Consider the following 24455-nt stretch of genomic DNA (forward strand, 5'->3'; position numbering starts at 1 on the left):
ACTCCCCAAGGCTCGGTGAGTCTGTAGGTTTAGGTCTTTCTGGTAAGGAACAATGGTGTGTACGCAAGTGTAAAGACAACACATAAACACACACACACACACACACTCAGAGAGAGACAGAAAGGAAGAAAACACATAAAAAACACACAAACATGTGCACACACAAAGCACACACTCATTCCCTCTTCACCTGAAACCCCACATCATTCCACAGACACACACACATACACCATGATGCACACGCACAGACACAGGCATACACACACACACACACACACACACACTTATTGAGTGCAATGAGGACAGAAAGCCAGGGGGCAGTTTAGAACTCTGGTGTGGATGAGGCCATTTCAAATTCAGTTAAGATTGAATTTCATGACTCATTTCAAGAAGTCTACCGGTACTTTTCCCTAATAGACTCTTTTCACCATGGCTGGACATAGGCCTTGTCTAAGCCTTATTTGTTCTAAGACTGTTTCTCTCCATTGCAACTGGAAAATGATTTGGTGTTCACTGATGGTGCTTTGGCTACCAACATCGATGGACAGGAAAAAATCTATATCTATTTTAAAGATTTATATATAATGTGAAAACCATGTAGCTAGATCTGTTTCAGTCGGTTGACCTCAGTGGTACAACACACTTTGGTCCTTACATTTCATTTGGGAGTAAAAATAGATTTCACTTACTGTAAAAAAATATTTTACCATGTACTCATCTGGGAGGAAAAACAAAGAATCTGACCACACTCATGTCTGGAAACATAACATCTTTGAGTAACTTTGCGTGTTGGCTTTATTGTTTGTTGTTTTTTAGGTCCATCCACACACATACAAAAAATAAACACTAAACAAGGCTAACGGCCTGACTCACAGGCTCACAGAAAAGCAACAGCCAAACAACACAACTGTCCTCCTACAGTTACACAAACACAAGTCTGGATTTACAGCATAGCATTGTTAAGCGAAATATAAACAGCATGTTTTCTCTTGCATGAGCCTTCAAAGTGTCACCTAATAATTGCAGAAAATGTAGGTCTAAGTTATAGAGCACTATAGGCATCTTTGCATTTAAAAGATGAAAGACCAGTTGTATGGAGAAAAAAAACACGTTACAAATCGCCATGAACAGAGATAATGATGCAGTTGGAGTTCTTCAAAAGGAAAGCAAGAAAAGATAAGGCAGTAACGGTCCGTTTGTTAAATAAAAGTAGGCCTACTAGTTAATGAAAGGCAATAAGCTGAAGTCCACTGGTTGGAGCTGCAACCGCAATTAATGGAGTCCTTGATTTTGGCAGATCACCTTTTCTTCCACATGTGTTAGAACAGAACTGGAGGAAAAAAACACTGTTGCCACTATACAGTAATTGCTGTAGATATTTTATAAAAGTTTGCTAAATGTCACACGATAGAAGAAAAGGGAAGAAAACAATGATCTGTGTTCCAAAAGTCCTTTGGCAATTTGGCAGCAGAACTGTTCGGAGCATTGAAAAGACTCTCATCCTCAGTATGCAGAATGTTTGCAAAGCACAAAAGAACTCCAAGGCTACGTCCACACTAAGCCAGGTCAAACTGAAAATGCAGATTTTATGTAAAACATGTTCTATGCCCACGCTAAAACGCAATAGAAGTGTTTGTTGTTGATTGTGTCTCCATGGCAACCATCCGTAATTGTTTCCGAAACTCATTGTCCACATTTGAAAAGTATAGTTTTTCGGTTTTGGAAAACGCCAATTTAGTGTGGACGGTAGGGCTAAACAGAAAAATAATCATGCATTTTCAAATTTTCCCAAGTTAGCGAGGACAGGACCTTAGGTTTCCCTCTTTAGGGTCATCGGAGATCTTCATAAGCTCCATCTGCCAGTGGCTTTAAAACATCAACACGAAAAAAAACCAGCAAGCAATTACCTGAAAGCACGACAGAAAAACATACCCTGAAATACCAAACTTTTCAGAAGCTACTTTTGATCCTAAATCAAAAGGAAGCAATAGAAAGATAATGTAAAAAATATCTACATACAATCGATTTCGCACGTTTCTGTCAAAATGCTTTTTTTCTCATTTGGCTCCACAGACGTATTATAGTTAAAATACATTCAGTCAAATTTGGCAGCTAATGGTCCTCCTACCACAATAAGTACTGTCCTCCTTATTTCATATCTTCAATACCTAAAGCTATACTGGTCTTAGAAAACACAGAGAAAACCCTCACTTGAACTAGAGTGCAACCACAGCTCATGCACTTTCAGGTTGAGAGCAGAACACTATTGAATTGATCAATTCGAGGCAGATAGAAACCAACGTTTTGGATTTAAGATTATATTAAAGGTAATTTAAAATGATTGATCTGTGTAATGAATTATGCCGGTGTATTCTTATTGGCTTGCCGGTATATTCTTATGGGCTTCCTCTGGCGACGGGCTACTGGATCAACTTTAACGATGTAGCGTAGCTGATGACTAGCTGATGATTGATGTGGCTAAAGGTAGCGTAACTGACCTAATGCAGTCTGTCAGACCTAAACTCACCCCAAAGCATTTGTGCTACAGATTCGTCATGACAGACTTTCATTCATACTAAAAGGATGGGCAGCAATTATCTGCCTGCCTGTTTGTGTTCTGCAAGAAGCCAACAACTATTTGTGAATGCTGCACATAGTTGAATGTCTGAAGAAAACCACCTACTATGTTTTTGCCATTTAGATCCGCCTTGGCATTATCATGAAAGGTCTTTTTTAAAGAGTTACCATACATTTGCAAGGAATTCAAGGTCCTTTAAATCATTAAATCATTAAATCTCTCAGATCGCTTCAGGTCTTGTTCCATTGACCATTCAGAACATTCCTTCCTTTGAAAATAAATCAATAGTGTAGTATCCCAGTGGTACCTTAGAGTAGGTGAAGAAAGGTCAGATGAAACAGCTTTGTTTTTTAGTGAAGGATTTGAAAGCCAAATTCCATGGAATCAGATTAGTTTCTTAATTCACAAATAAATGTCACACGATTCACAAATGAATTCCATGAGCCAAGGTTCTGTTCAAGGTTTTCTTGCTGTTAAGAGGGAGTTTTTCCTTGCCTCGGTCGCCTTTGTGCTTGCTCCACGAGGGTTCAGGGTTAGGGTTAGGGTCAATTGAATGGAACTTAGCCAAATCAAATGTGTCGCGGTTTCCTCTTTGTCTAATCAGTCTTTGTGACTAAAGCAGAGTCAGGAAAGTGTCAAACATCCACACGAAAATGCAGGGATGTTCACAAATGAGTGACAGTCTGTAGATGAATGTAACGGTGTTTACATTTGTGAATGGCGTAACATTTATTTGTGAATCATGTGACATTTGTTTGTCAATTAATAAACAAATCTGACTCCATAAAATTCCTTTCGGCCTTGCGTCTTTGTGTCAGCCATCACAGGTGAAGTAGAAGAGTTGCCAATGATTATCCCCAGAGGGGGTCTCTTCACAACTGCTGTGCTGGAGTCAGTGAACATGTTAAAGCGAAAAAGAGAAAGAGAGAGAGAGAGAGAGAGAGAGAGAGAGAGAGAGAAAGAGAGAGAGAGAGAGAGAGAGAGAGAAATAAGGTTTCCCCCGTGGAAAAGAGCCGGAGGCAGTCCTCACGCCCGTTTCATTGCCTGTGAAAAGATGTGAGACGGCGTTTAGGGTTTGTTCTTCACTGAGAGCAGGAGGGCTGCACCTATAATGTGACTGTCACAAAGGATTCCCCGCCCTCTGCTTCATGCTTCAGTGCTTCGGTGGTTTAAGGGGGGGGTTGCAATCTGAAGTGCAATCTCCGACAAGAGCAAAAGATTCTTCCTCTGGGACTGAAGCCTGCCATGTCACTGAGATTTCCTACAAGGCGTGCAGTCACTGCCAGTTGTCTTTAGCATGGTGTCCTGGGAGTTCACTGTCCCCAAAGGAACACTTGAACCTTTGATAGCCACTGACTGTGACAGCAGCCTATCAGTGCTAAGTCTCTGCTTCTCCGATTTAAAGATTTTTCTCTTCTGGTTACTCTTGTGTCCTTCAAGAAAATTGTAGATTGACCATTAATTGATCTCGTCCTGCTTTGAATGTTTCATTCACAACATGACTCATTGCACTGAGTAAGACACTGAAAATGGTTGATGTAGTAAAAAAAGAAAAAGGCAAAACTCCGTCAACTAGCACAATATCTTACCAAAATGTTTTGAAGGTTGCTACTGTAAGACTAGGACTATTCTGTGTAGACCCAAACTAACACCATCCTTTTAACCAGTACTAACAAAAGAAAAAAAAGAGAATGAAAATGTTCTCCGTCTAAATTAGCTTCAAAGACTCGTCTGTCTCCTTTGGGGGACGTTTACAAACAGTCTTATGGCTGGTGATGCTGTTCTGTCATCCATGATGTGATGATCAAGTTGACATATATGTACTCGCGCTCATTTGTTAGGTAGAATGACTCAGCAGATTTTTTCGTTTGCCGCAGGCATGACATTTCTGATGACGCAGCAGATATCTGACTTCACCCCCCCCCCCCCCCTTAGTGGCGGGTTGTTAAAACTCAGTGGTGGAGATCTGAGTGACCTCAGAATGCAGGTCCTGTTGGACTCTTCTGGAGCGGGACCCGTAGGGGATCCGGTCCATGCCTAGTCATACCGGTTTCTTCCCGGCCTCTGAAGGGGCGCAGACGGACACAGGCTCCCGGGTGTTGGCGTTCAGTGCCCGGGACTGGCTGTTGCTTTGCACGCGGGTGCGGAACGGCAGGCAGAAGTCACGGAAGCACCTCTTAAAGTTCTCATCCAGGAAGGCGTAGAGCACGGGGTTGAGGCTGCTGTTGGTGTAGCCCAGGGCGATGCACAGGTGCCAGCTGGCAATGACGAAGGGGTTCCTCTGGTCGATGTCCACCAGCGTCTTGACGATGATGAAGATGTGGATGGGTGTCCAGCAGATGATGAAGGCCGCCACCACCACCAGGACCATGCGGGTGATCCGGCGCATGTTCCGGTCCTTCTCCTTAGAACCGGAGAGCAGGCGCACGCCCCGCAAGCGCAGGATCATCAGGCCGTAGCAGATGGTGATGACTAGGACGGGAACCACGAACGCAAAAATGAACACGCAGATCTTTGTCACCGTGTCCCAGTACCAGTCTGGGTCAGGGAACTTCAGGGTGCAGACAATTCTTCCTGTGGAGAGAGTTGACGAGGGTTATGAGTTTAATAGCAGCTGTTGCGCAGAGAAAATACTGTTCAGAGAGAAAACCATGATTGCATAAAATGTTAATGAATGATGATAGGGATGGAATCGGTTGTAAACACCGGGTAGTTGGGATCCGCCAATAGAATAAGGAGAGATAAGACAATGATGTGAGCTTCAAAGGAGAGCAACAATATTGACTTTTTCATGCTTTTTTGGCTCTATTTCACACATCAAAAGAGAGAAATAAGCTTTTTCAGAGAAAATAATAAATATATAATCTTTTATTTCAGTTCAGAAAGGACAAAACTCCAAATTGATGCATTAATTTTTTTTGTGCTTAGTTCATGAAAATAGCAGCCAGCAGTCTCAATAATGCAAGTACTGTGACACTCAATTCAATGACTATTTCTGAGTGCTACTCTTTTTGTTTGTTTACAGTCTCGTTCCTCTTTTTCTTTCATTATATTTTGTCTCCATCAGTGACTAACAACATGCCCCCGACAAACAAACATCACCGCCACCAGACACCACTCAATTTCTCTCTCACTCACCGTTGTCTGTCACCTTGGTTACGGCCATGACCATGATGGGCACGCCAACGGCGGATGAGAGCATCCAGATGCACACATTGATGATTTTGGCATTGACGGGCGTGCGGAACCCCAGAGCGCGCACGGGGTGACACACAGCGATGTAGCGGTCCACGCTCATCATGGTAAGTGTGAAGATGCTGGTGAACATGTTGTAGTAGTCGATGGCGATCACCACCTTGCACAGAGGCTCGCCGAACGGCCAGGTGTTCATCAGGTACTTGGCACTCTGGAAGGGGAGCGTGCTGGTGGCCAGGGCGTCGGCCAGCGCCAGGTTGAAGATGTAGATGTTGGTGGCCGTCTTCATCTTGGTGTACCTGCACACACACACAAACACACACACACACACACACACACACACACACACACACACATAGAGGGGAGGGTTGAATGTCATTGTTCTCTGGCTGAAAAGGATGACCAAGCAATTCCTCAAAATGCACAAAAGCACAATATTTGCACAAAACCCCCATCATCTGGAGACATTATGATTAGTTTACTACTCCATCTTATATAAGGGCCCTCTATAGCCCAACACTGAGAGACAGACGTTTCTCATTTCTGACACTTAGGTCTTGGGTAAAAAAAGCCTGTAGTGAAAGTTAAAATCAATAAAATCAACTGCTAAATCAGAAAATATAAATGTAACTCCAGTTCTTCTGAACCTGGCATTGACATGAGATGTGCTTATTTTATAGCCCTGCAGATGAAGTAATGATACTAACATATTTCACATTTGATATCCGCACACTGATTTTTGTAATACAGATCTTAGGGGTTACGGTTTTCGCTGAACTGACAAACTGACAAACATGCAGCTTTGATTTGCTTACAAACACGCTGAGCTACGCTAAGCTTACGAGAGTCACTAAAAAGATTAAATCCGTTGACCAGAACAGGAAGTGTGTCTTCTGCGTTTCTTGTTTTCACAGCTCTGGCTCTAGTTACAGAGATTATCTCCAAGGATTTTCATGAAAGTATTTTAAGTGTGTCCAACGGGGTGAGTGAATATCCACACTAATATGTAAAGCCACTGGAAGGGAGGATAGCCTAGCCCAGATCTTGCCCCAGTTCCTCAGAGCGTCCCTGGGTGTTATTGTTTTGTTTTTGTGGGCCTGCAACAGCAGTGTTTGTTGAGTGCTTCATGCTTCAATGCAGGTCACACATATTGCGACTTCTGCCCATTTAAGCGAGTGTTCTGTGTCACAGGCTTCTTTCATTGATGCTCTTTGGGGCATCAAAGGGTGGTGTGTGGGGAGAGGATGCTTCAATACTGTAATTTGTTTACCCACTGCCAGTTTTCAACTATTTTCAACTGTTTTATTCTCTGTGCCTCCACTCATCTCTCTCTCTATCTGTCTCTTTGTTCTGCGTCACCTTCTCTTTCTCCCTGCCTCTTTCTTATCTTTAACCTCTATACATTTCTCTCACTCAGTCGATCTATCTATCTATCTATTCTATGCCTCCATCTCTCTGTCTTCTCTTTCTTTTTCTATGTCTACCTTGTTCTACCTATGTCCATTACGGTCTCCTTCTCTTCTCTGCAATTCTCACTGTGGCTGGTGCAGCAGGAAGCAGCCGAAAGGTGATAAGTGTGAGTGACTGTTTTATTCCCTCGCCCGTCTCCTTTTCCACAGACGTTACCCTGCCCCTGCCTGCGATCGCTCACTCGCTTCCTTGAGGGAGCAGCAATAACAATCAGGTCCGGACGACCCTGTAAAGTCGTTTATGATTCACGGGGCCTTGAGACAGATCTGCTGACCGCACAGGGTCCACACAAACACATGCAGGCAGGCAGGGGGAGAGCTGAGAGCTCAGGGGGCTTTACGATGCCCAGTACCAGGAAGAGATCATTCCCAAGTGTTAAAAAAACATCTGAATTTGCACTTTTGCTCCCATTGACTTTCAGTCACAATTATTCACAGCCAATAAATTGACCACCTTCAGCCCTGCCTATGAAGGAAGACCTGCCTGTTGATCGTCCCACAGCGCACTGCATCAGCAGCGGAGGTCAGGGCTCATGCCGGGATAAATACCTGCCTAATCAAAGGAGAGAGAGGTGTGCATGCGTGTGTGTGCGTGTGTGTGTGTGTGTGTGTGCGCGTGTGTGTGTGTGTGTGTGTGTGTGTGTTTGTGTGTGTGTGTGCGTGCGTGTGTGCGTGCGTGCGTGCGTGTGTGTGCGTGCGTGCGTGCGTGCGTGTGTGTGCGTGCGTGCGTGCGTGTATGTGTGTGTGTGTGTATGTGTGTGCGTGTGTGTGTGTGTGTGTGTGTTTGTGTGTGTGTTTCGGGTGGGGGTTGGTGGGCTGACTGATGAATGGACCAACCCCCGGGCTTGCCTATCCCTCAAACTGTCAGGCGGTTTGAAGCACTGGCACCAAGCTGCAGATCACAAAAAAGGCCTATTACAGTAATTCCAGGACCTGCAGAACGACACACTTACATTGGCTTCGCTAATGCCTCGGTGTGCCATTAAGTTCAGCTTTTTAGCACCATCTTGCTATCTTTCAAATAGGGGGGCCATTACAGTCATGTTAGGGCCTTAATGAACATGAAAGATGATATAGCATTTTAAGTGCCAGACCGCCAGACAGACAGACTAATTCCCTGTTTGCAATACTCAGCTGATGCCTCTGTGTTCAATGTCTGTGTCATGTTATTGCTCTTTTTTAGTGAAATCTTGATGTATTTATTAACTTTGTTGCATGTGCGTATGACGTTTAAACTGTATATTGTCACTGTGTGCTCAGCCGCAGTATGTTACGTTAGGACATTCAACAAATGCTGAGAAAAAAAAACATTCCAGCAGAGTTAAAAGGCCCAGGAATGATTCAACATGAATAATGTTTTATTTTTTTATTTTTTGTTCTCTTCCTGTTGACTGAGCTTTTGTCCCTCTGCCTCTCTCTGCCTCTCTCTGACTCGTTCACTGGGCAATGCGGTGGCAGATTTAGGTATTAGCGACATGGGCAGGATGGCAGGACGGCAGGACGGCAGGACGGCAGCCCAGGTCAGCATCTTGGCCGGGGGCAGCACGGGCCGTTTGCACACAAAAAACAGTGGTGACATTTGGGCAATCAGTTTTCTATTGCTCATTTGCACGTGACTTCAATGATATCATGTCACCATGTGGGTCACACAAGCTTGTCGGAGTGGGCGCCCTGGGGCTCATTTGTGAGCTAGGCAGGCTGCTGGTCTCCCAAGAGATTAAAAAAAACAGAAAAAAAAGATTCAGTGCCAGGCTGTTTGATGGGTTTGACTGGCACCTAAAAAAAGGCGTATCTGTAGACGCTATTCCTACAATGCTCAGTGCCAATCAAGCCATGTGTTGGATTTGTCTTTGGTTTGCTTTTTAAATGCCTCTATACACTGACAACAGGCCATTTGTGACATGTATGTAGTTCCAGTTATGCAGAGTTTGTGAAACATAATAATATCTGTAAATAATATAAAGCATCTGCAGCAATGGCTTTTTGAGGGTGCATGGGGTTCGGGACCGTTCTTTCTAGATGGGCTAGGAAATGCTCCTGGACTGTTACATCACCATCCCTGCAATGTCAGCAAGTGTTTGCCATGGATAGTCAGACTGGTTGTGTAACACATTGCATGGAGCAGGAGGGGGGGGGGGGGGGTTGTTGCTGCAGACTATACCAGCCCAGCAGATAGGCACGGTGACAGCACACAGCGTATCCTTCATCTCAGGGGATGTCGCTCAGTTTGGGGCAGGAGAGGTGGCAGGCCCTGACTAGACACACAGATACTGGGCTGGTGCTGTCTGTTCAGGGGAGATACGTGCAGAGATATACTAAGAAGTTCGTCTGGTTCATTTGCAAAGACAGTTCCTCAGTGGTTTTCTGTGAATCTGGAAATTCATTCAATTGCCACAACCCTTTACTATGTGTGCATGTGTGTTTTATTGTTTTAGAGTGTAAAGATGAAGCAGAAGAAGTATGTGTGTGTGTGTGTTTACATCAGCATGTGTACATGAGAACCAGTGAGAGTAGTGTGTTTGTGTGCGTGCGCAACGCCAAGTGTGACCAAGTGTGCGTGTGTGTGTGTATGTGTGTTTTCCTGTGTTTACAGTGTAGATGTGTGTGTGTGTTTTCTTGTGTTACAGTGTAGATGAGTGTATTTTCCTGTGTAGGATAGCAGATGTGGGTGTTTTCTTGCTTTGTGTCGTAAGGGCTGCAAGCTGAGCTGTGATGAATGACTCTTAATGACAAAACAGGAGACTGACGAATGCAGAATGACAAAACAGTAGGATGCTAAAGGCTTCGCCGTGGGGATGAATGGGACAAGAAAAGGCAAACGAAAGGAAGAAAAGAAGAAAACAAACAAAGAAATAATATTTTGCAAGGTATTTGTTTCTGTTACACATAAAATAAATTAGGTCAATCTTTCATGCCTGGTGTGCTGAATGCAGAATGGACCATTGTTATTGTTTTGATGTTATTGTTCTGAAGCTTTGCTTTCCCCATGTCTTTGTTTTTCATCTACAAACACTACCATAACCATGTAAACAATACTTCATAACCAACTACCATATAAACCGGAGGGTAATATTAAACAGGAGTGGCATTAGGGCGTAATTTGTGCAGGGGCATATTGAAGTCCCACTCCGGGACCTCCCAGATAGGGAACGGCACATATTTGATTGGATCCAGCACCTCCTCTGTCACTATCAAAATCTGTAAATATATTTTGTGAAATATTCAGGTGCGTCACCTGGCCTGAGCATTAAGGGCTGTAGCCCCAAAAAGACTTTAGCCCCGAATAATTCTCCACTTTGAGCGGGTTGTCAATACATAACTAAACATCAGTAAAATACAGCTGTGTTGTAATTTTGTATCTTGAATGGTGTTGTAATTTAACTTCAATGAGCGGAGGCAAGACCAATCAAAGGGGGTTGACAGGAAAATACTTGGAAATACTCGTACTCGTTAAGATTTTAGAAAGGTGAAATAAGATACTTCATGGCTATGCATGTCTATGGAAGAAAAAGTGGGACAGTTCCGGTCTGCATAAAGGGGCAAGTTGCAACCTAACGTTTGAATTCTATGCCTGAATCATCGTTGGTAAAGGTAAAATAGAACATAACCCAGAGCTCATTTATGGATCAATAAATTCATATTCATCTTCATAATATTCAGACATTGGGTGTCATTTTCTTGCCCATCTACATTTTTGGAGAAATTCGGAAAAAATCTGGAATTCGAAATAATTTACACTTGATGTTGGTAATTCATAGATCTGAGCCTGCATGTCCCAGAGGAAGTTCTGGCTCTTCAGAAGGTGAATGTTTTGGCATAGCGGATTAGATCGGCCCCCAGTGACTGCATTTAATTCCAATAAAGTAAGTATGAAGTAACCAACATCCTGCTCAATTTCTCACATTTATAACAAACCAAATTCCATGAGCGAGTTACAGTCGATTTTGCAGAGAAGTCTGCATCTCTCAATACACATTGGGCACATCTCAAACCCCCTATTTGTATGCTTCCTCTGTCCTCTGTTCCTTGGTCCTCCATGTCTCGGAAATCGACGCCAGAGGAATGTTTCATATGTCTAATTGCTGCCAGAGGAGACGAGGAGTGAGAACAGAGGACAGATGAGCGAGGAAACACAAGAGCACCCTATGCGGAAGTCTTTTTAGAGATGGGTCTTCTGTCTATGGTATGAATACAAATAAATAATCAGTCAAGCCAGGAAAAGATCTTCAAATGCTTCATTAATCATTCATGATTGTGTTGCCTATGCCATGGTGTTTAAACAACAAAACATTCATACCATTTTGTTTCGTGACAGCAAATTGTCACACCTTATAAACAGGATTTGTTAATGGAGAATGTTAACAGATTTCAACATCTGCAGGGTGGTAGGCCTTTTATCTAGGTTAGTATTGGCTGTGATTTCCACAGAGTTTGACATAAAGTAGGCCTTATTCATTTCACAGTTTGGTAAAATAACTGAAGCTTTTCCTTCTTATCAGTCGTGTCTTTCTTTTGCACTATAGTACTGTAGACTACTCTATTTAGGTGGGAATTCATTCATGTAATAACACCTCATTTAGTTTATGGATTTAAATGGAGACCTCAGTAATTGCAATGTTAATCAAGAAAATATTATGATGAGTAATGAAATTAAATGTAAACCTGTGGCCTCCCCGCGAGGTACGGGTCTATGGTTCAGTAATGAGGTAGCACATCAGAGTCTCACGTTTACCCACCCACCCACTCACCACCTCAGTCACTCCTCTGGCGCTGCCGTGTCTCAACCACAGACGGTAAAAGAGTGGACCGAGCCACTCTACAGGGTTTGAATGCAGAGCATTTATAGAGCACTATATACTCTGTTCATAGAGCACTCAAAAACGTTTCACAGATTAATGCCTCAGACAGCTACCCATTCACACACCGATGGCCGAGGCTACTTTCTAAGGTCCACAATGGGAGCGTTCTTCAGTGTCTTGGTCAAGGAAACCTTGTAACTTGGTGAGGAGGAGTCAGGATTGAACTTGCAACCTTCCGATTGCTGAACGACTCCTCTACCTCATGAACCACTATCACAGTGAAGCTGGGTTGCAGACTTCAACCTTGGGCCTCTCACTAATCTACTGCTCAGCATAAGGCCCAGTTTGGTGATGTAAAGCAATGGAAGAAACACGTTGCTCTCTGGTAGCGGCGCCCCAACAATTATTTTGACTCACTCAAAAATAGAATGGACTCAAAATTTGGCTCACAAGATAAATCTTTAAGCCACTCTGAAGGGAGGATCAATCAGCAACCAGTAGGGTGGCTTAGTGCGATGATGTTGAGGTGAAGCATTTGTTTTGGAATGTAGTAACAACAATGACGGCAGTGCTAGAGTTAGAGAAAGCGATACAATCCGTAGTGGAAACGCTAGCAAACGTTGAAGAATTGAAGCTGGAGCAAGACAACTGTGAAAATGTGTACATCAAGGGTAAAGACATTGTTTCCTTACTGCCAAAGGGATTTGGCAAGCGGCTGGCTCTGTTAGTGGTGAAGTAGGAAGTATTGCAGTCCCATAGTGGTCAATGACAATTGGTTAAAGGCTGGACCAATAATTCCAAAATGAACCCAAAGTCTACGCCCTAAGGATACAGCAACTGGAAACAATCCCCAGTGGAGCATAGCCAGACCCTGTCTAATCACAAAGTGAATTTGGGTCTGGTTATACCAGGCTAGTCTGGCGTTAGCGCCCGATCCAAGCGGACGTCCAGATGAAGAAGATTGATCACGAATGCTTTATTCACAGCCTGTTTATAACAAAGGCTTCGTCCAGTCTGCGTATTTGTGATTGCATTGATCGGAAACTGACATAGACATACTCACAGAGCTCCACAGAAAGGTGGTCATACCGAGGGTTGTTTTTTATATGATAAAATCTCTCACGAAATCGCATACAAGAGTCTTGTTAGTGCACAAATATACAATCACGGAAAGCAATGTAATCCTGATTGCATTCTTCATTATAAATGGAGGGGCTGTTGATCCTTTATGATGGACTATTGAAATAAAGTGTGAAGAATTCTTCAAGAAATAGATATATTTTCCAAGTCTGGGAGACCAATGAGATGAAAGACTTGTACTGACTGCATGGGAGGGCCATTTTGTAATGATGCAGTCTCTCACAAAGCCACACAGAGGAGTCTTACATGTACACAAACCCCCCGTCACAGTAAACACCAGCATATGAGACAAAGAGCTGTCTTACATATTGCAGGGTTTTCAACCCAGATCACAATGCTACATAATGCATACTCTGGGTAGCTAGTGGGAATGACAGGTGTGTGGAAAATGAGGTTCAGGATTATACAAAAACCTGTTGGCTACAAACATATACCTTAAAAATCTGAAAAAACTACTGAAGGGACCGGCATTTAAGATTTTATAGTTAATAAGAATATGCCATAGTCAATAATTCAATGTTTCTTATACCTAGTTATAAATGTTACTTTTATTTGGATTTAACTAGCATATAAGCATTCCTGGGTGAATATACCTTGGGCTGACCTGGGGAGTGAGGTGTGATAATAGCTCTGACCTTCCCCCCCAGGTCAACACAAAGAGCCTTGTCCCCAGGGCCTATTTGAATAGACGGTAACACCCCTAAACTCAGCATTTAAGGGCAAATCCTACAATGGATAATTTAGATATGTTGAGGTGAAACTCTGTGAGGGAGGGTGGATCTTCAAGTCTCTGTCTCACAGTGATCGGCCGCCATTTGTTCAAGAATAAACCTGAAGCCATGACTGACAAACCTAAGAACTGAATGTTCAATATATAGTATAAAACTAATTACCTTTACTACATACTGTTGTTTTGCAGTGTGGCAACTCCAGGCAACTCCTGTAAATGTGCTATATTAATACATGTGACTTTTTGGGATGTGTTCCCTTTGTTGTATGCACAGTCTACAAGCGGTGATATGTTGTTCCTGTGATGAGTACGATATAGTGTGAACAATAGAATTCTTATCATAGATTTTGAAGAGTCTGTGAAGCGATTTCACACACTCTTCCAAACAGCTCTTGCCAGCATAAGGAAATCCAAACAGCATTTGAGAACTGCTCGATACAGTGTTCTTTCCCAGAGTGCATATTATTACAGTGATGTATAGGTTGTAGTTATTATGTAAACAGGTTGGACATGAGAGATATTAAATAGAACCTGGATAGATGTTTTGTCCTTGACATTTGTATTCAATGTCCTGATACAGTATACTGTAGATATAGAAGGTTATATACATTAGTTTCTAACACTGTTAATTGCAAATGTCACTTGATTTGGAATTCCAATAGCTCTATTGACTCACTAGCAAACAACCTGCTAGCAAAATATCAATGGAACTAACAAGGCTCTGGAGCTAACCATGGAGTGGCATGCATTCAAATGGAAATAACAAGCTCAGTTTATCCCTAGCATCCATAAACATGGTGGGAAAATACAGTCTCCATACCACTTGAAATTGCTGGTAAAATGTGTAATAAATGCTTGCAGCTGTTTCATAAAGGCAATAATACACTCAAGGCAAGTGATATATGAAAAGTATACCATTGTTGTTCAACAACCCATCGAGCAGTGACACATTTTCTACACACCACTGCCTCTTGCTGTGTGCTTTCCCGTGATTCATTTTCCTTAATTGATTAATTATTTAAGGGTTTGAATTTAATGTTCAGTTCATTTTGGTACCTACTTCCATGTATTTCTCACTAACCCTCATTGCGACACGGATATTTCTGAGAATATGTTCTCACATAATAAGCACAGGGCACTAAATCCTTCATTAATAATTTACTGAATTTACTAAAGACACTTAAGTACCTCAGGGCACTTTTGCAGCCAAGGACACTTAAGATGAAGTGAAGGAGATTTCAGAATAAGAAAAATGAAATTCAAACAGCCCTGTGATGGCCTCTGGTCCTGCTGTAGTGGCCAGAGAAGGGCAGCTTTGGCCTCAGCTGAGCTTCGAGGTCTTTGGGGTGGGCGGGGGCGGGGGGGACTGAGCAGAAATCACACACACTGCTGATTAAGGCGGGGGACACAGAGGGAGACACAGCGTGCCTTGGTGAGTCAGATACACACACACACACACACTCATACTGGCACTCATGCTTACACGCACTGATAAAAGCACACACGCACACACACACAGGCACACTCAGACTGACTCTCATGCATATCCGTGCTGACGAAACTATGTACACACACTCACACGCGCACACACGCACACACACACACACACACACACACACACACACACACACACACACACACACACACACACACACACACACACACACAGACACACACACATACACTACTCTCACTGGTACACATGCCGATGTAAACACATACACATACTTCCTATCACACTTGCCACCACACACACACACACACACACACAGACACGCACACACACAGCCTCATTTCAAACCAGAGGACTAAAAGGACTCGACACTTTTCTCACCCACAGCAAAATATGCATGACTTCTTGTGACATTTACTTCTTGCGTCTTTATTTTTAAACCTTTTCACTGAATCAGGTGTCAGATGGTGCAAGTGCAGTGTAACAAAAATCAATCATTTCTTTTCCTTCTGTGTCTGTGCTAGAAGGCCTTCTGAGATGGAGAGAGAGTCTTATTGTGCACAATGAGTGGTTCTTCTCAATGGAAATAAAAGGAGTGTTTATATTCATGCATGTTGCTATAGACATTCTTGTTTCGTCAGGTCAGTATTTAGCCAAGGTCGTAGATATATGGCTTATCTACATAATGTCATGTACCTCAGGAGTCTGGCTAATCTTGGCTGTTTTTTTATGGTGGCCAATAGGTATGAAAGCTCTTTTGAAGCCAACTGACCTTCATGGCATTTTTTTACGCTGTTTTTTTTTTCAAATTTAAGATGTGTGGGATTTTTTTTAGAACTTTTTTTATCAGATCAGATTTGCTTTTGTTGAGTTATTTTATGTTTAGGGTCTTATTCTGTTTCCTGTCTAGTGAAACATGGTGGGAGGGATGTGTTGGAAAAGACTGTGTTGAATAGAAGATTGGGTGCTGTATTTGAATGAAGGTTATGTCTTGTGTTTGAAGGTTGAGTGTTGTGTGGAATGGATATCTTTGTTCAGCCATGGCATGAGTGGAAGATGGAAAATAGCAGATTATGAATTGAAGGATTTTGCATTGGATAATGTTTTTCATGATGTTTCAGTTCTGCTGGATTATTAAATGCTTCACTCATATGTGCTATTCTAGTCTACGTGAAGATCAAGTATTGATTAACTTGTGACGTTGGTTTATTTTGTAATTTTGAGGGATGTTTGTAGCTATGTTAGGTGTTGTGTTCAGTTGAGTGGTTTCCTGTGGCATGTGTGTGTGGCTGGGATTGAGTATAATTGAGGGCTGTGTATTGGATTTTTTTTTTTTAAAGTATATTAAGTAGTGTTGTGTTTGAATGAGGGTTCTGTTTCTGACCAGCTTTTGTGTTGGGTGTTTATGCGTTTGTGTGTGGGTTTGGCATTGTGTAAAGTCTGAATGATTCGTTGTATTTTGTATAGGGAGATGGACAATACTATTCTCTTCCATAGTAATATCCCTTAACCCATCTAAGGTTTATCTGAAATTAGATAAGAAATTGCTTTCTTTATGAGAGCAATTTTGGAGCTTTATGTCTCCCATCCACATAAAAGACTCTTTTCCCCCTGATAAACGCATTGCTTGAACATTACATGCCGATTTTGCCAACACATAGTCAGAATTTCAACAATAACTAACAGAGCTTCCCATCAAAACATCTCCATGCATCTCAAATGACTTTGTGTTTACCACACTCACGCTAACTTTAATTAAATCACACAAGCCCTTAATATAATTAAAATGATGCCACTGAATGCATAAACTGTTGATAGCTGTGGCGGAAAAGTAATTTACGCATAGGATCAGCCACCGAGGACACACGTGGCATCATCCATTAAGGTTCAATTAGCATGTTTAATACAGATGAAAACTGCTCACACCAAATCATCACCACACTGCCAGTGGCCAGCCATTCCTATTGTCATGGCAACTCCAGGCTCTCCCTAGAAGCAGTAGAAGCGAGAAATTGTCCTCTTGTAAATTTGTATTTTGATCATTTCAGCTTGACCCATGCATCAATGTTCCCAGCAGGCAAAACAAATGAGAGGGGGAGAGAAAGAGAGAGAGAGGGAGAGAGAGAGATTTTAGCATAGACAGCAAAGAATGTATCTGAGTGAAGGGGGTTGCACAGGGATGCAAAGTCACTCTATCATAATTTCTTCACTGGGGTTTTGCAGTTTGTCTCCAGTTCATTCAGGTCACATCGGAGTCCAACAGTTCTTTGGGTAACCCTTCCCCCCTCCCTTTCCCTCTCGCCAGGGGCTGGAGGGGCACACTACTAGTCACTATCTCTCATCCGCTGATGATGTGCCCCAGAACTCAGCAATATTTCATGTGTGCAAATACATCACATGGTAGATCTATATCTGGAGATCAGGAATAAAGTAAGTTAATTTGTACATTGACATTAAATCCCCTCTCCTCACCTGTCTAGGACTAGCGCTGGGTTCAGCACTCACGGCTTTCCTGACATGTACTTGTATAGACAATCACGTGTCTTATTAGCGGTATTTTGCAAAGAAAGGCAAACGCAGTGTAAAATCAACCCAAAGACCTTTAATAGAAACCTGAAATACCCCTCCTCACACACACACACACACACACACACCTCGCTCTCACTCTTCTGGCTAACAGCAGAGTTCAGTGCATGAACCTGCATATGTGGAAGAGAAATGTGCATGAACTAGTGCCTCCACACTCTTACATAAATCACGGTATTTTTGTTGTTGTGGAATGCAGAATTTGTGATTTTCTTGATATCTTCTGCGAGGGAATTTCGTTTGACTGTAACCACTTTGAGACAAACTTGCGCCAAATGATTTAATACATCCGGTTACAACCGCTCAGTACTGATATGATCTAGATATTTGCTTCTAAAGAGATCTCAACAGAACAAATCTGTTGATGTCAGTTTGTTATATACTGTTAGAAAACATGTATTGTGTAATTAAATGTGATTTTGTAATCAGTTTACCAGTGTAAGCCTACACAAAATAACGCCAATAACAACAAGTTTACCGAAAGAAAGAAGCCAAGCCGTTACCTTACTACACCATACATAACGAGTATATTTCCAAGCAGTCCCACCACACAGATCACGGAGTAGAGGGCCGTTATGGAGATGGCTATTATGATTCCCACAGGACTTCTGGTTGGGCTTGGCTCCGTATAATTTCCAACGGGCACGAACCCCATGGTATCGTCGGGGAAGGTGACATTGAATGGGATCACTGAGTAGAGATCGGACAGATCAGCACCGGGTGCCGTGGATGGCTCCATTTCCAGTGCGCTACGGTCGCTGTCCCCTCGCCTGGGTGCTGAAAACGGGTGCTACAAGCAATGCACAAACCTCTCCAAGTAACGCCTTCTTTACGCGCGGATAACTTCAGAGTGTAATTAGATTGAACAGGACAGCATACTGGCCGTATGACTTGAAACAGAAAGAAAAAGCGTCAGGGTTGGTGAATGCAATGCGGGAAGCGTCCACCAAAAAACTAGAAAAATACATACAAACTTATGAGTAAGTCGAAGGAGGTAACTATTCTAACGTCTGCTGTAACCAGGAGTATGGCCGTAGGAATAACTCGGAAATATGCGAGAGTTGGCAAACGGGCAGTAAGCTCTCCAAACGCTGCCGTACTACGTGCGTCCAGATTTCTTGGTTGGGGGGAAAACGACAGATTGTCGACGTCAAACCGGCGCTGTTGGCTCCGACAAAACCAAGCAGTTGCGCGAAGCCACGGGTGATAACTTGAGTGGAAAGCTCACACAAGGAAGAAAAAACAACATGTATGTTCTATCTAAATGTGATTATCCCTCGCAGGATTAAATTAATTTATCTCACAAAAAGATAACACCACTCTGCCACTAGTTATAGGAGGGAAAAGAGCTAAAGGAATTTAGGGGGCGGTGAATAGGCAAGCATTTATGTGAAATATACGATCTAATAACGTAGGGCCACAGCTGTGCTTGATGTAAAGACATCAAATGATATTATGTAAGGGCGAACATGATATATATATGGAAATTAGGGGCAACAGGAACGTAGAATCAACTTCAGTGTATTGTGAAATTGCGCTTCTGTGTCGTTGGCAATTCGGTAAACGCAGAATCCTGCATAAATTCCTCTCCACTCGTGACCATGTCCGTCTACAGCATTATGGTACGCACCCAGGGGATTATGCTGAACTGTCAGGGTAAACAACACTGCCCAACATGTTCTCCATGTGTACATCGTCACTTTATAGTCACCTTATAGTGCGTGATGGACAGCACAGCATACCTAGGCTATTATGCCTCAATATGTTTACAAACAAAGTAACGTTTTAGTCCAAGCCAGGGGCGCGCGCAGGATTCTCGTTCATGGTACGCACACTGGAGAAAGTTGTGCCACGCACAACCTGTAAGTGGCAGCAGCTCATTTTCGGTTGACGTATCGATCTCGCTCTGAAACTGGCCCTGAGCTGGCATGAATCCGTTGGCACAAGCTATAGTGTTTGAAGTGCTGTATTACACAAGGTCAGTTCACAGTCAGCGGCAACATGGCATTTATAGCCCAGTTCACTGGTGCATATGTTTGTTTTGTTGCCTTGAGCCCCCCAAAGAAAAAAAATCGTGACATCTACCACTGCCTACCATTCCCTTATGTGTATGTGTCATTGAGCAACATCATGCTAATAAATCGCTACGATAATATGTGAACATGTGTGGACATGAAGTTTATGGAGCCGTTTACGCATGCTTGTCTACGCGTCTCACATCGATCTTCATGTACCCACATGAGCCGATGCATGTGATAAATGGACAGCACGCATAACCTCACGATTCCCGAGCAGCTGGTGCTTATCCATACATCATTCTCCTCCTCTAAAGCTGTAGCGGAGCTGACTCGCGCATGCTGGGCCCTGAAGCTTCCGTGGCCCCTGGCAACGGTTGCCATGTGTGGGGTGCAGGGACTTGCAGACATAGAGAAACAAGTAGCTCTTGGAGGAGGACGAGTCCCTCTGACACTCGCTAATGGAAAAAAAGCCCCGCTCCAGCTCTCTAACCTACACAGAAGCAAGGGTGGCCTGGAAATGGAAAGCCATTCACACAAGGCCGAAGATTGCACCGACCGAGGCTGAATAGGCCAAGGCTTCCGATTGCGTTGTCAGCGGGACTGAGAGCCCGACAGGCAGAGAGGCACTGTCACACTCACAACAGAGAGAGGGGGAGACAGAGCGGAGGAGAGAGAGAAATGTGAAGAAATGGCCAAAATCGCAATAATTAGGCTAGTGTTCAAAAGGAAGGTCATCAAAATATGCTTTCACTGCTACTGCTGTCGGTTTTCTATCGATCATTATCACGTCACGTCAATGGTGTCATATTATCCTATGGGTCAATTAGCCTTGTCAGGGTGAACGCCCTGATTCTAGTACCTACTAATATAAATAGGCTACTCGTGGTACTCAACACTAGCATCGGTTTTTGTAGTTTCTTGACAACAGCTTGGTAAAGATAACCTTTTCTATCAACAAAAGATAATCGTGTCTATTTAGTTGGGAGCGTGCCTATGTTCCCACAGCCCTATGTTCCCACAGCCCAATGTTCCCACAGCCCTATATTCCCACAGCCCAATGTTCCCACAGCCCTATGTTCCCACATTTCTAAGAGCTTTTTCAAAATTAGGTCTTATGTTCCCACAGCTCTGTGTTCCCACATTTCTAATATTCATTACAAAATGAACTAACTAACCCTAGATGTTCGTAGATGTCAAGAACATGCAAATTGACCGTATAATTGTGGAGGAATTGATAATTTACTTTAGGCATGCATTTGTAGGCGTTTGTCCCGAAAACGGCTGGGGCTTAACAGGAAATGTGGGACCATAGGGTTTAATTTTCTGAAAAATCTAGAAATGTGGGAACATAGGGCCTATTTTTCAAAATTGTCAGTGGAAAAAAAATCCTTAGAAATGTGGGAACATAGGGCCTAATTTTCAAAATTGTCAGTGGAAAAAAAGCCTTAGAAATGTGGGAACATAGGGCTGTGGGAACATAGGGCTGACCCCATTTAGTTAATGTATTGTTGAGGCTACGCCTCAGCAGTGGCGGATCGAGGTATTGGCGGTTGCACATGTCGCTCATAGGGGCGCCCGCACAAAAACAAATCTTAAACGTGACATTCGTGCTGTCGGTTTTCTATCGATCATTATCACGTCACGTCAATGGTGTCATATTATCCTATGGGTCAATTAGCCTTGTCAGGGTGAACGCCCTGATTCTAGTTTGGGAGCGAGGCAGACTACTCCCGGTCTCCCACCATAGGTACGAGATGTGGAGGGTGGTAGGTTGACCTCAGGTCTCTCCTCTGGAAGCCCAAGGTAGGGCAGGCGGTGGAATTTATCACCTCTTTCACACTGACGATCATGCAGGTTGGATCAGGGTTGTTTGACCAAGGTTCAACCCTTCTATTGTCAATTCAAACATAGGTTATTGCCAGGTTGTGGCAGAGATGGTGACTCGAGTCGCACGTAAGTTGCTAACAATGACTTGAGAATCAACTTGGACACGAGATTTGAACAATCTTTTATTTATTTATTTTTTTGGGGCATTAACAATATCGGACGAGCTGAATGTCACCCCCTCCCTTATTGTACGCGCGGCCACAAATTACTGAAATACAGCAACTACATCATGGCAAGTACACCTGCAGCTGCTGTCCCATTTGTCATAACCTTTGCTATAATAACTCCACACAAGGCCCAAACAAACGAATCGTTAAATGTAACGTCTGCGGCATGCTGGATCGACCAAATTGAACTTCCTCGGGTACCTGAAAACGCACCCAGATCGCTCAGTAGCTTCGTAAGGTAAAAGTTAATGTTAGCCCCTATGGATACTTAGCAAACATGTTTAGCTATCTAACGTTAGTTTGCTACTGCCGTTGTAGCTAAATAAGGTTAACTTGATTCGCTTAATATTTTGAGTGCATGTTTGCTTGTCACGCGTGTTCAGCAACAGACAAGTGATTCCTTTATTCTTTACATTTTCTCTCAGTAGCCTTGGTACATCTCTCAAGTCATCCTTAACATTTTCAAAACAGTAAGTGCATTTCTCGAAACCATTCGTACAAACAGTTGGCTACGACACACACGGTTACCTGCAAAAGCCAGTAACGCTCTCAAAATGTTTAGTTTATATTTAGATTAAATAAGCATGTCAATGAATATATTCGATTCAGACCATATATTTGGTCATGTTGCTAATATAAAATGATATCCTGGAAGTCTCTTTCACTCACACAAATGTATCACCATACTAGATTATTTCCAAATAACTGAAAATTATTTTCCAGCAAGCTGAAGTTCATGTTACTGACCATTTCAATTCAACAAGGCTCCATGTGACTGTTGAATAATTTTATAGCAGGATGCAGACAATCAATTGAGACCAGACAGTAGCCTGTAGCAAGAAATACAACCTGTTGATGATAAACAATAAGACAATCTAGCATGGAACATCATTTCCAAGTACTGTTGATGATCCAGTCGTGATGATCATGGACAATCACATTTTTTCACTCTGGCTTGGTGGTCTATGAGGCTTTCTACTCATGTTTTCCCAACAAATGTAACCAACCTTCATCAATCTAGATAACTAGTTTAACCCATGTGCATCGCACAACTTACACAATTAATAGATATACACGCACACGCACACACACACACACACACACAAACATATAATCATTTCCACAAAAATAATTGTACACAGGATCGTTCCAGGTGTTGCGTAGCAACGTATTACTTACTGACCTCAAGTTATAATGATGATTTTGGTGGTAAGACTCAACTGCAGATGATTGTACATAGCCCTTTGCATGAATGTGCAAAAGCATTTCCAAAATGTTCAAAAGAATGAGACATTTCTGTTCTGATGTGCACAAGTGAACAGATGATATGGAGGTTGAACAGTTGAACAGAGAATTTTAGTTCTTATAGGAGAAATGTACCAATGCAACTAAGGAAAACTGTAAGAAGGACCTCAATACTTGGTGTAAACTCTAGCTGTAGGTTTATGTCACGAGGCAAAATAGTTATTAACTTTAAGGGAAATCTTTCATTGTGCATTTTATTTTGGTGGTCTTCTTTTATCAATCTGAAAAGTTCAAGGTGATTTTCCAGGAAACTGCAAAATCAGAGCATGGTTTCAGCACCTTGAAACCTCTCACTTAAATTACGGCCAATGGTTTCCTTGAAGCATTTCTAAAAGGGAAGACTATGTTTGGCCTTGTAATGGCTGAAGACCTGATGGGGGATTTCGGATTTGTAGCACCTGAACATCTCCCAGCTGCTTCAGGCATGCTGGAGGCTGTGGACCATGTCAAAACAAGCATGCAGGACAGGTGAAAGGAGGAGCACTTTGATGTGTTGTTCGCAAAAGCAACTGCTATGGAAAAAAAGTTGGACCAACAACCTATTCAGATGCCGCATTTCTGCAAATCTACAAAGTGCTACACCAGTCAGGTGGCAGCCAATATCCCTCTGGACGCCCAGTCTTTGTACAAAGCCTTGGACTCAATTCATTAAGAGGTTTGAGGTGAATGCTCAATTCATAAAGAGGTTTGATTAAGCTTGATTCCACAAGCTGCAGCAGCTGGAGAATGTGCAGCTGCGTGGAGACATGGACAAAGTGGTTGACAAGCATCCTGAATTGAATTCAGGACTACTGCAGGTGCAGCCGTCCGTGTTTTGGGCTAATTGCACTAATCAAATGAGCTCAGATTTTGCTAGCATTATTCAGGAAATGGTGGCAGAGGTGAGGGATCTCTTCAGGCAGGTGAAAGCATTAATAAGGCTTCTGCTGGTCATCTCGTACTCCTCTGTGGAGGCTGCCCTGAGGAGGCTTAACACATGGCTTAGATCATCGATGAGTCAGACAAGGCTAAATAATGTGGCAATATGTCACGTGCAGCAGGACAAAAACTGAACAGACTGGACATTGAAGAAATATTAAAGTCTTATACCAGTCAACAATAAACAGAAAAAAAAGCCTTTGGATCCTT

At 42.8% G+C, this 24455-nt stretch overlaps 1 protein-coding gene across 1 annotated transcript; it reads right to left on the reverse strand.

Annotated features, from left to right (window-relative positions):
* Positions 1 to 756: 756 nt before the first annotated feature.
* oprd1a (opioid receptor, delta 1a) lies at positions 757 to 19279 on the reverse strand. The gene is made up of 3 exons (XM_012831454.2): positions 18454 to 19279; positions 5717 to 6072; positions 757 to 5152 (listed from the first exon to the last, which is right to left on the reverse strand). The coding sequence occupies exons 1-3, from the start codon at positions 18687 to 18689 to the stop codon at positions 4620 to 4622; spliced, it is 1125 nt and encodes a 374-aa protein (XP_012686908.1). The 5' UTR covers positions 18690 to 19279; the 3' UTR covers positions 757 to 4619.
* Positions 19280 to 24455: the final 5176 nt, after the last annotated feature.

The sequence above is a fragment of the Clupea harengus genome, chromosome 19 (assembly GCF_900700415.2).
Source record: "Clupea harengus chromosome 19, Ch_v2.0.2, whole genome shotgun sequence".
In the NCBI taxonomy this organism is placed as follows: domain Eukaryota; kingdom Metazoa; phylum Chordata; class Actinopteri; order Clupeiformes; family Clupeidae; genus Clupea; species Clupea harengus.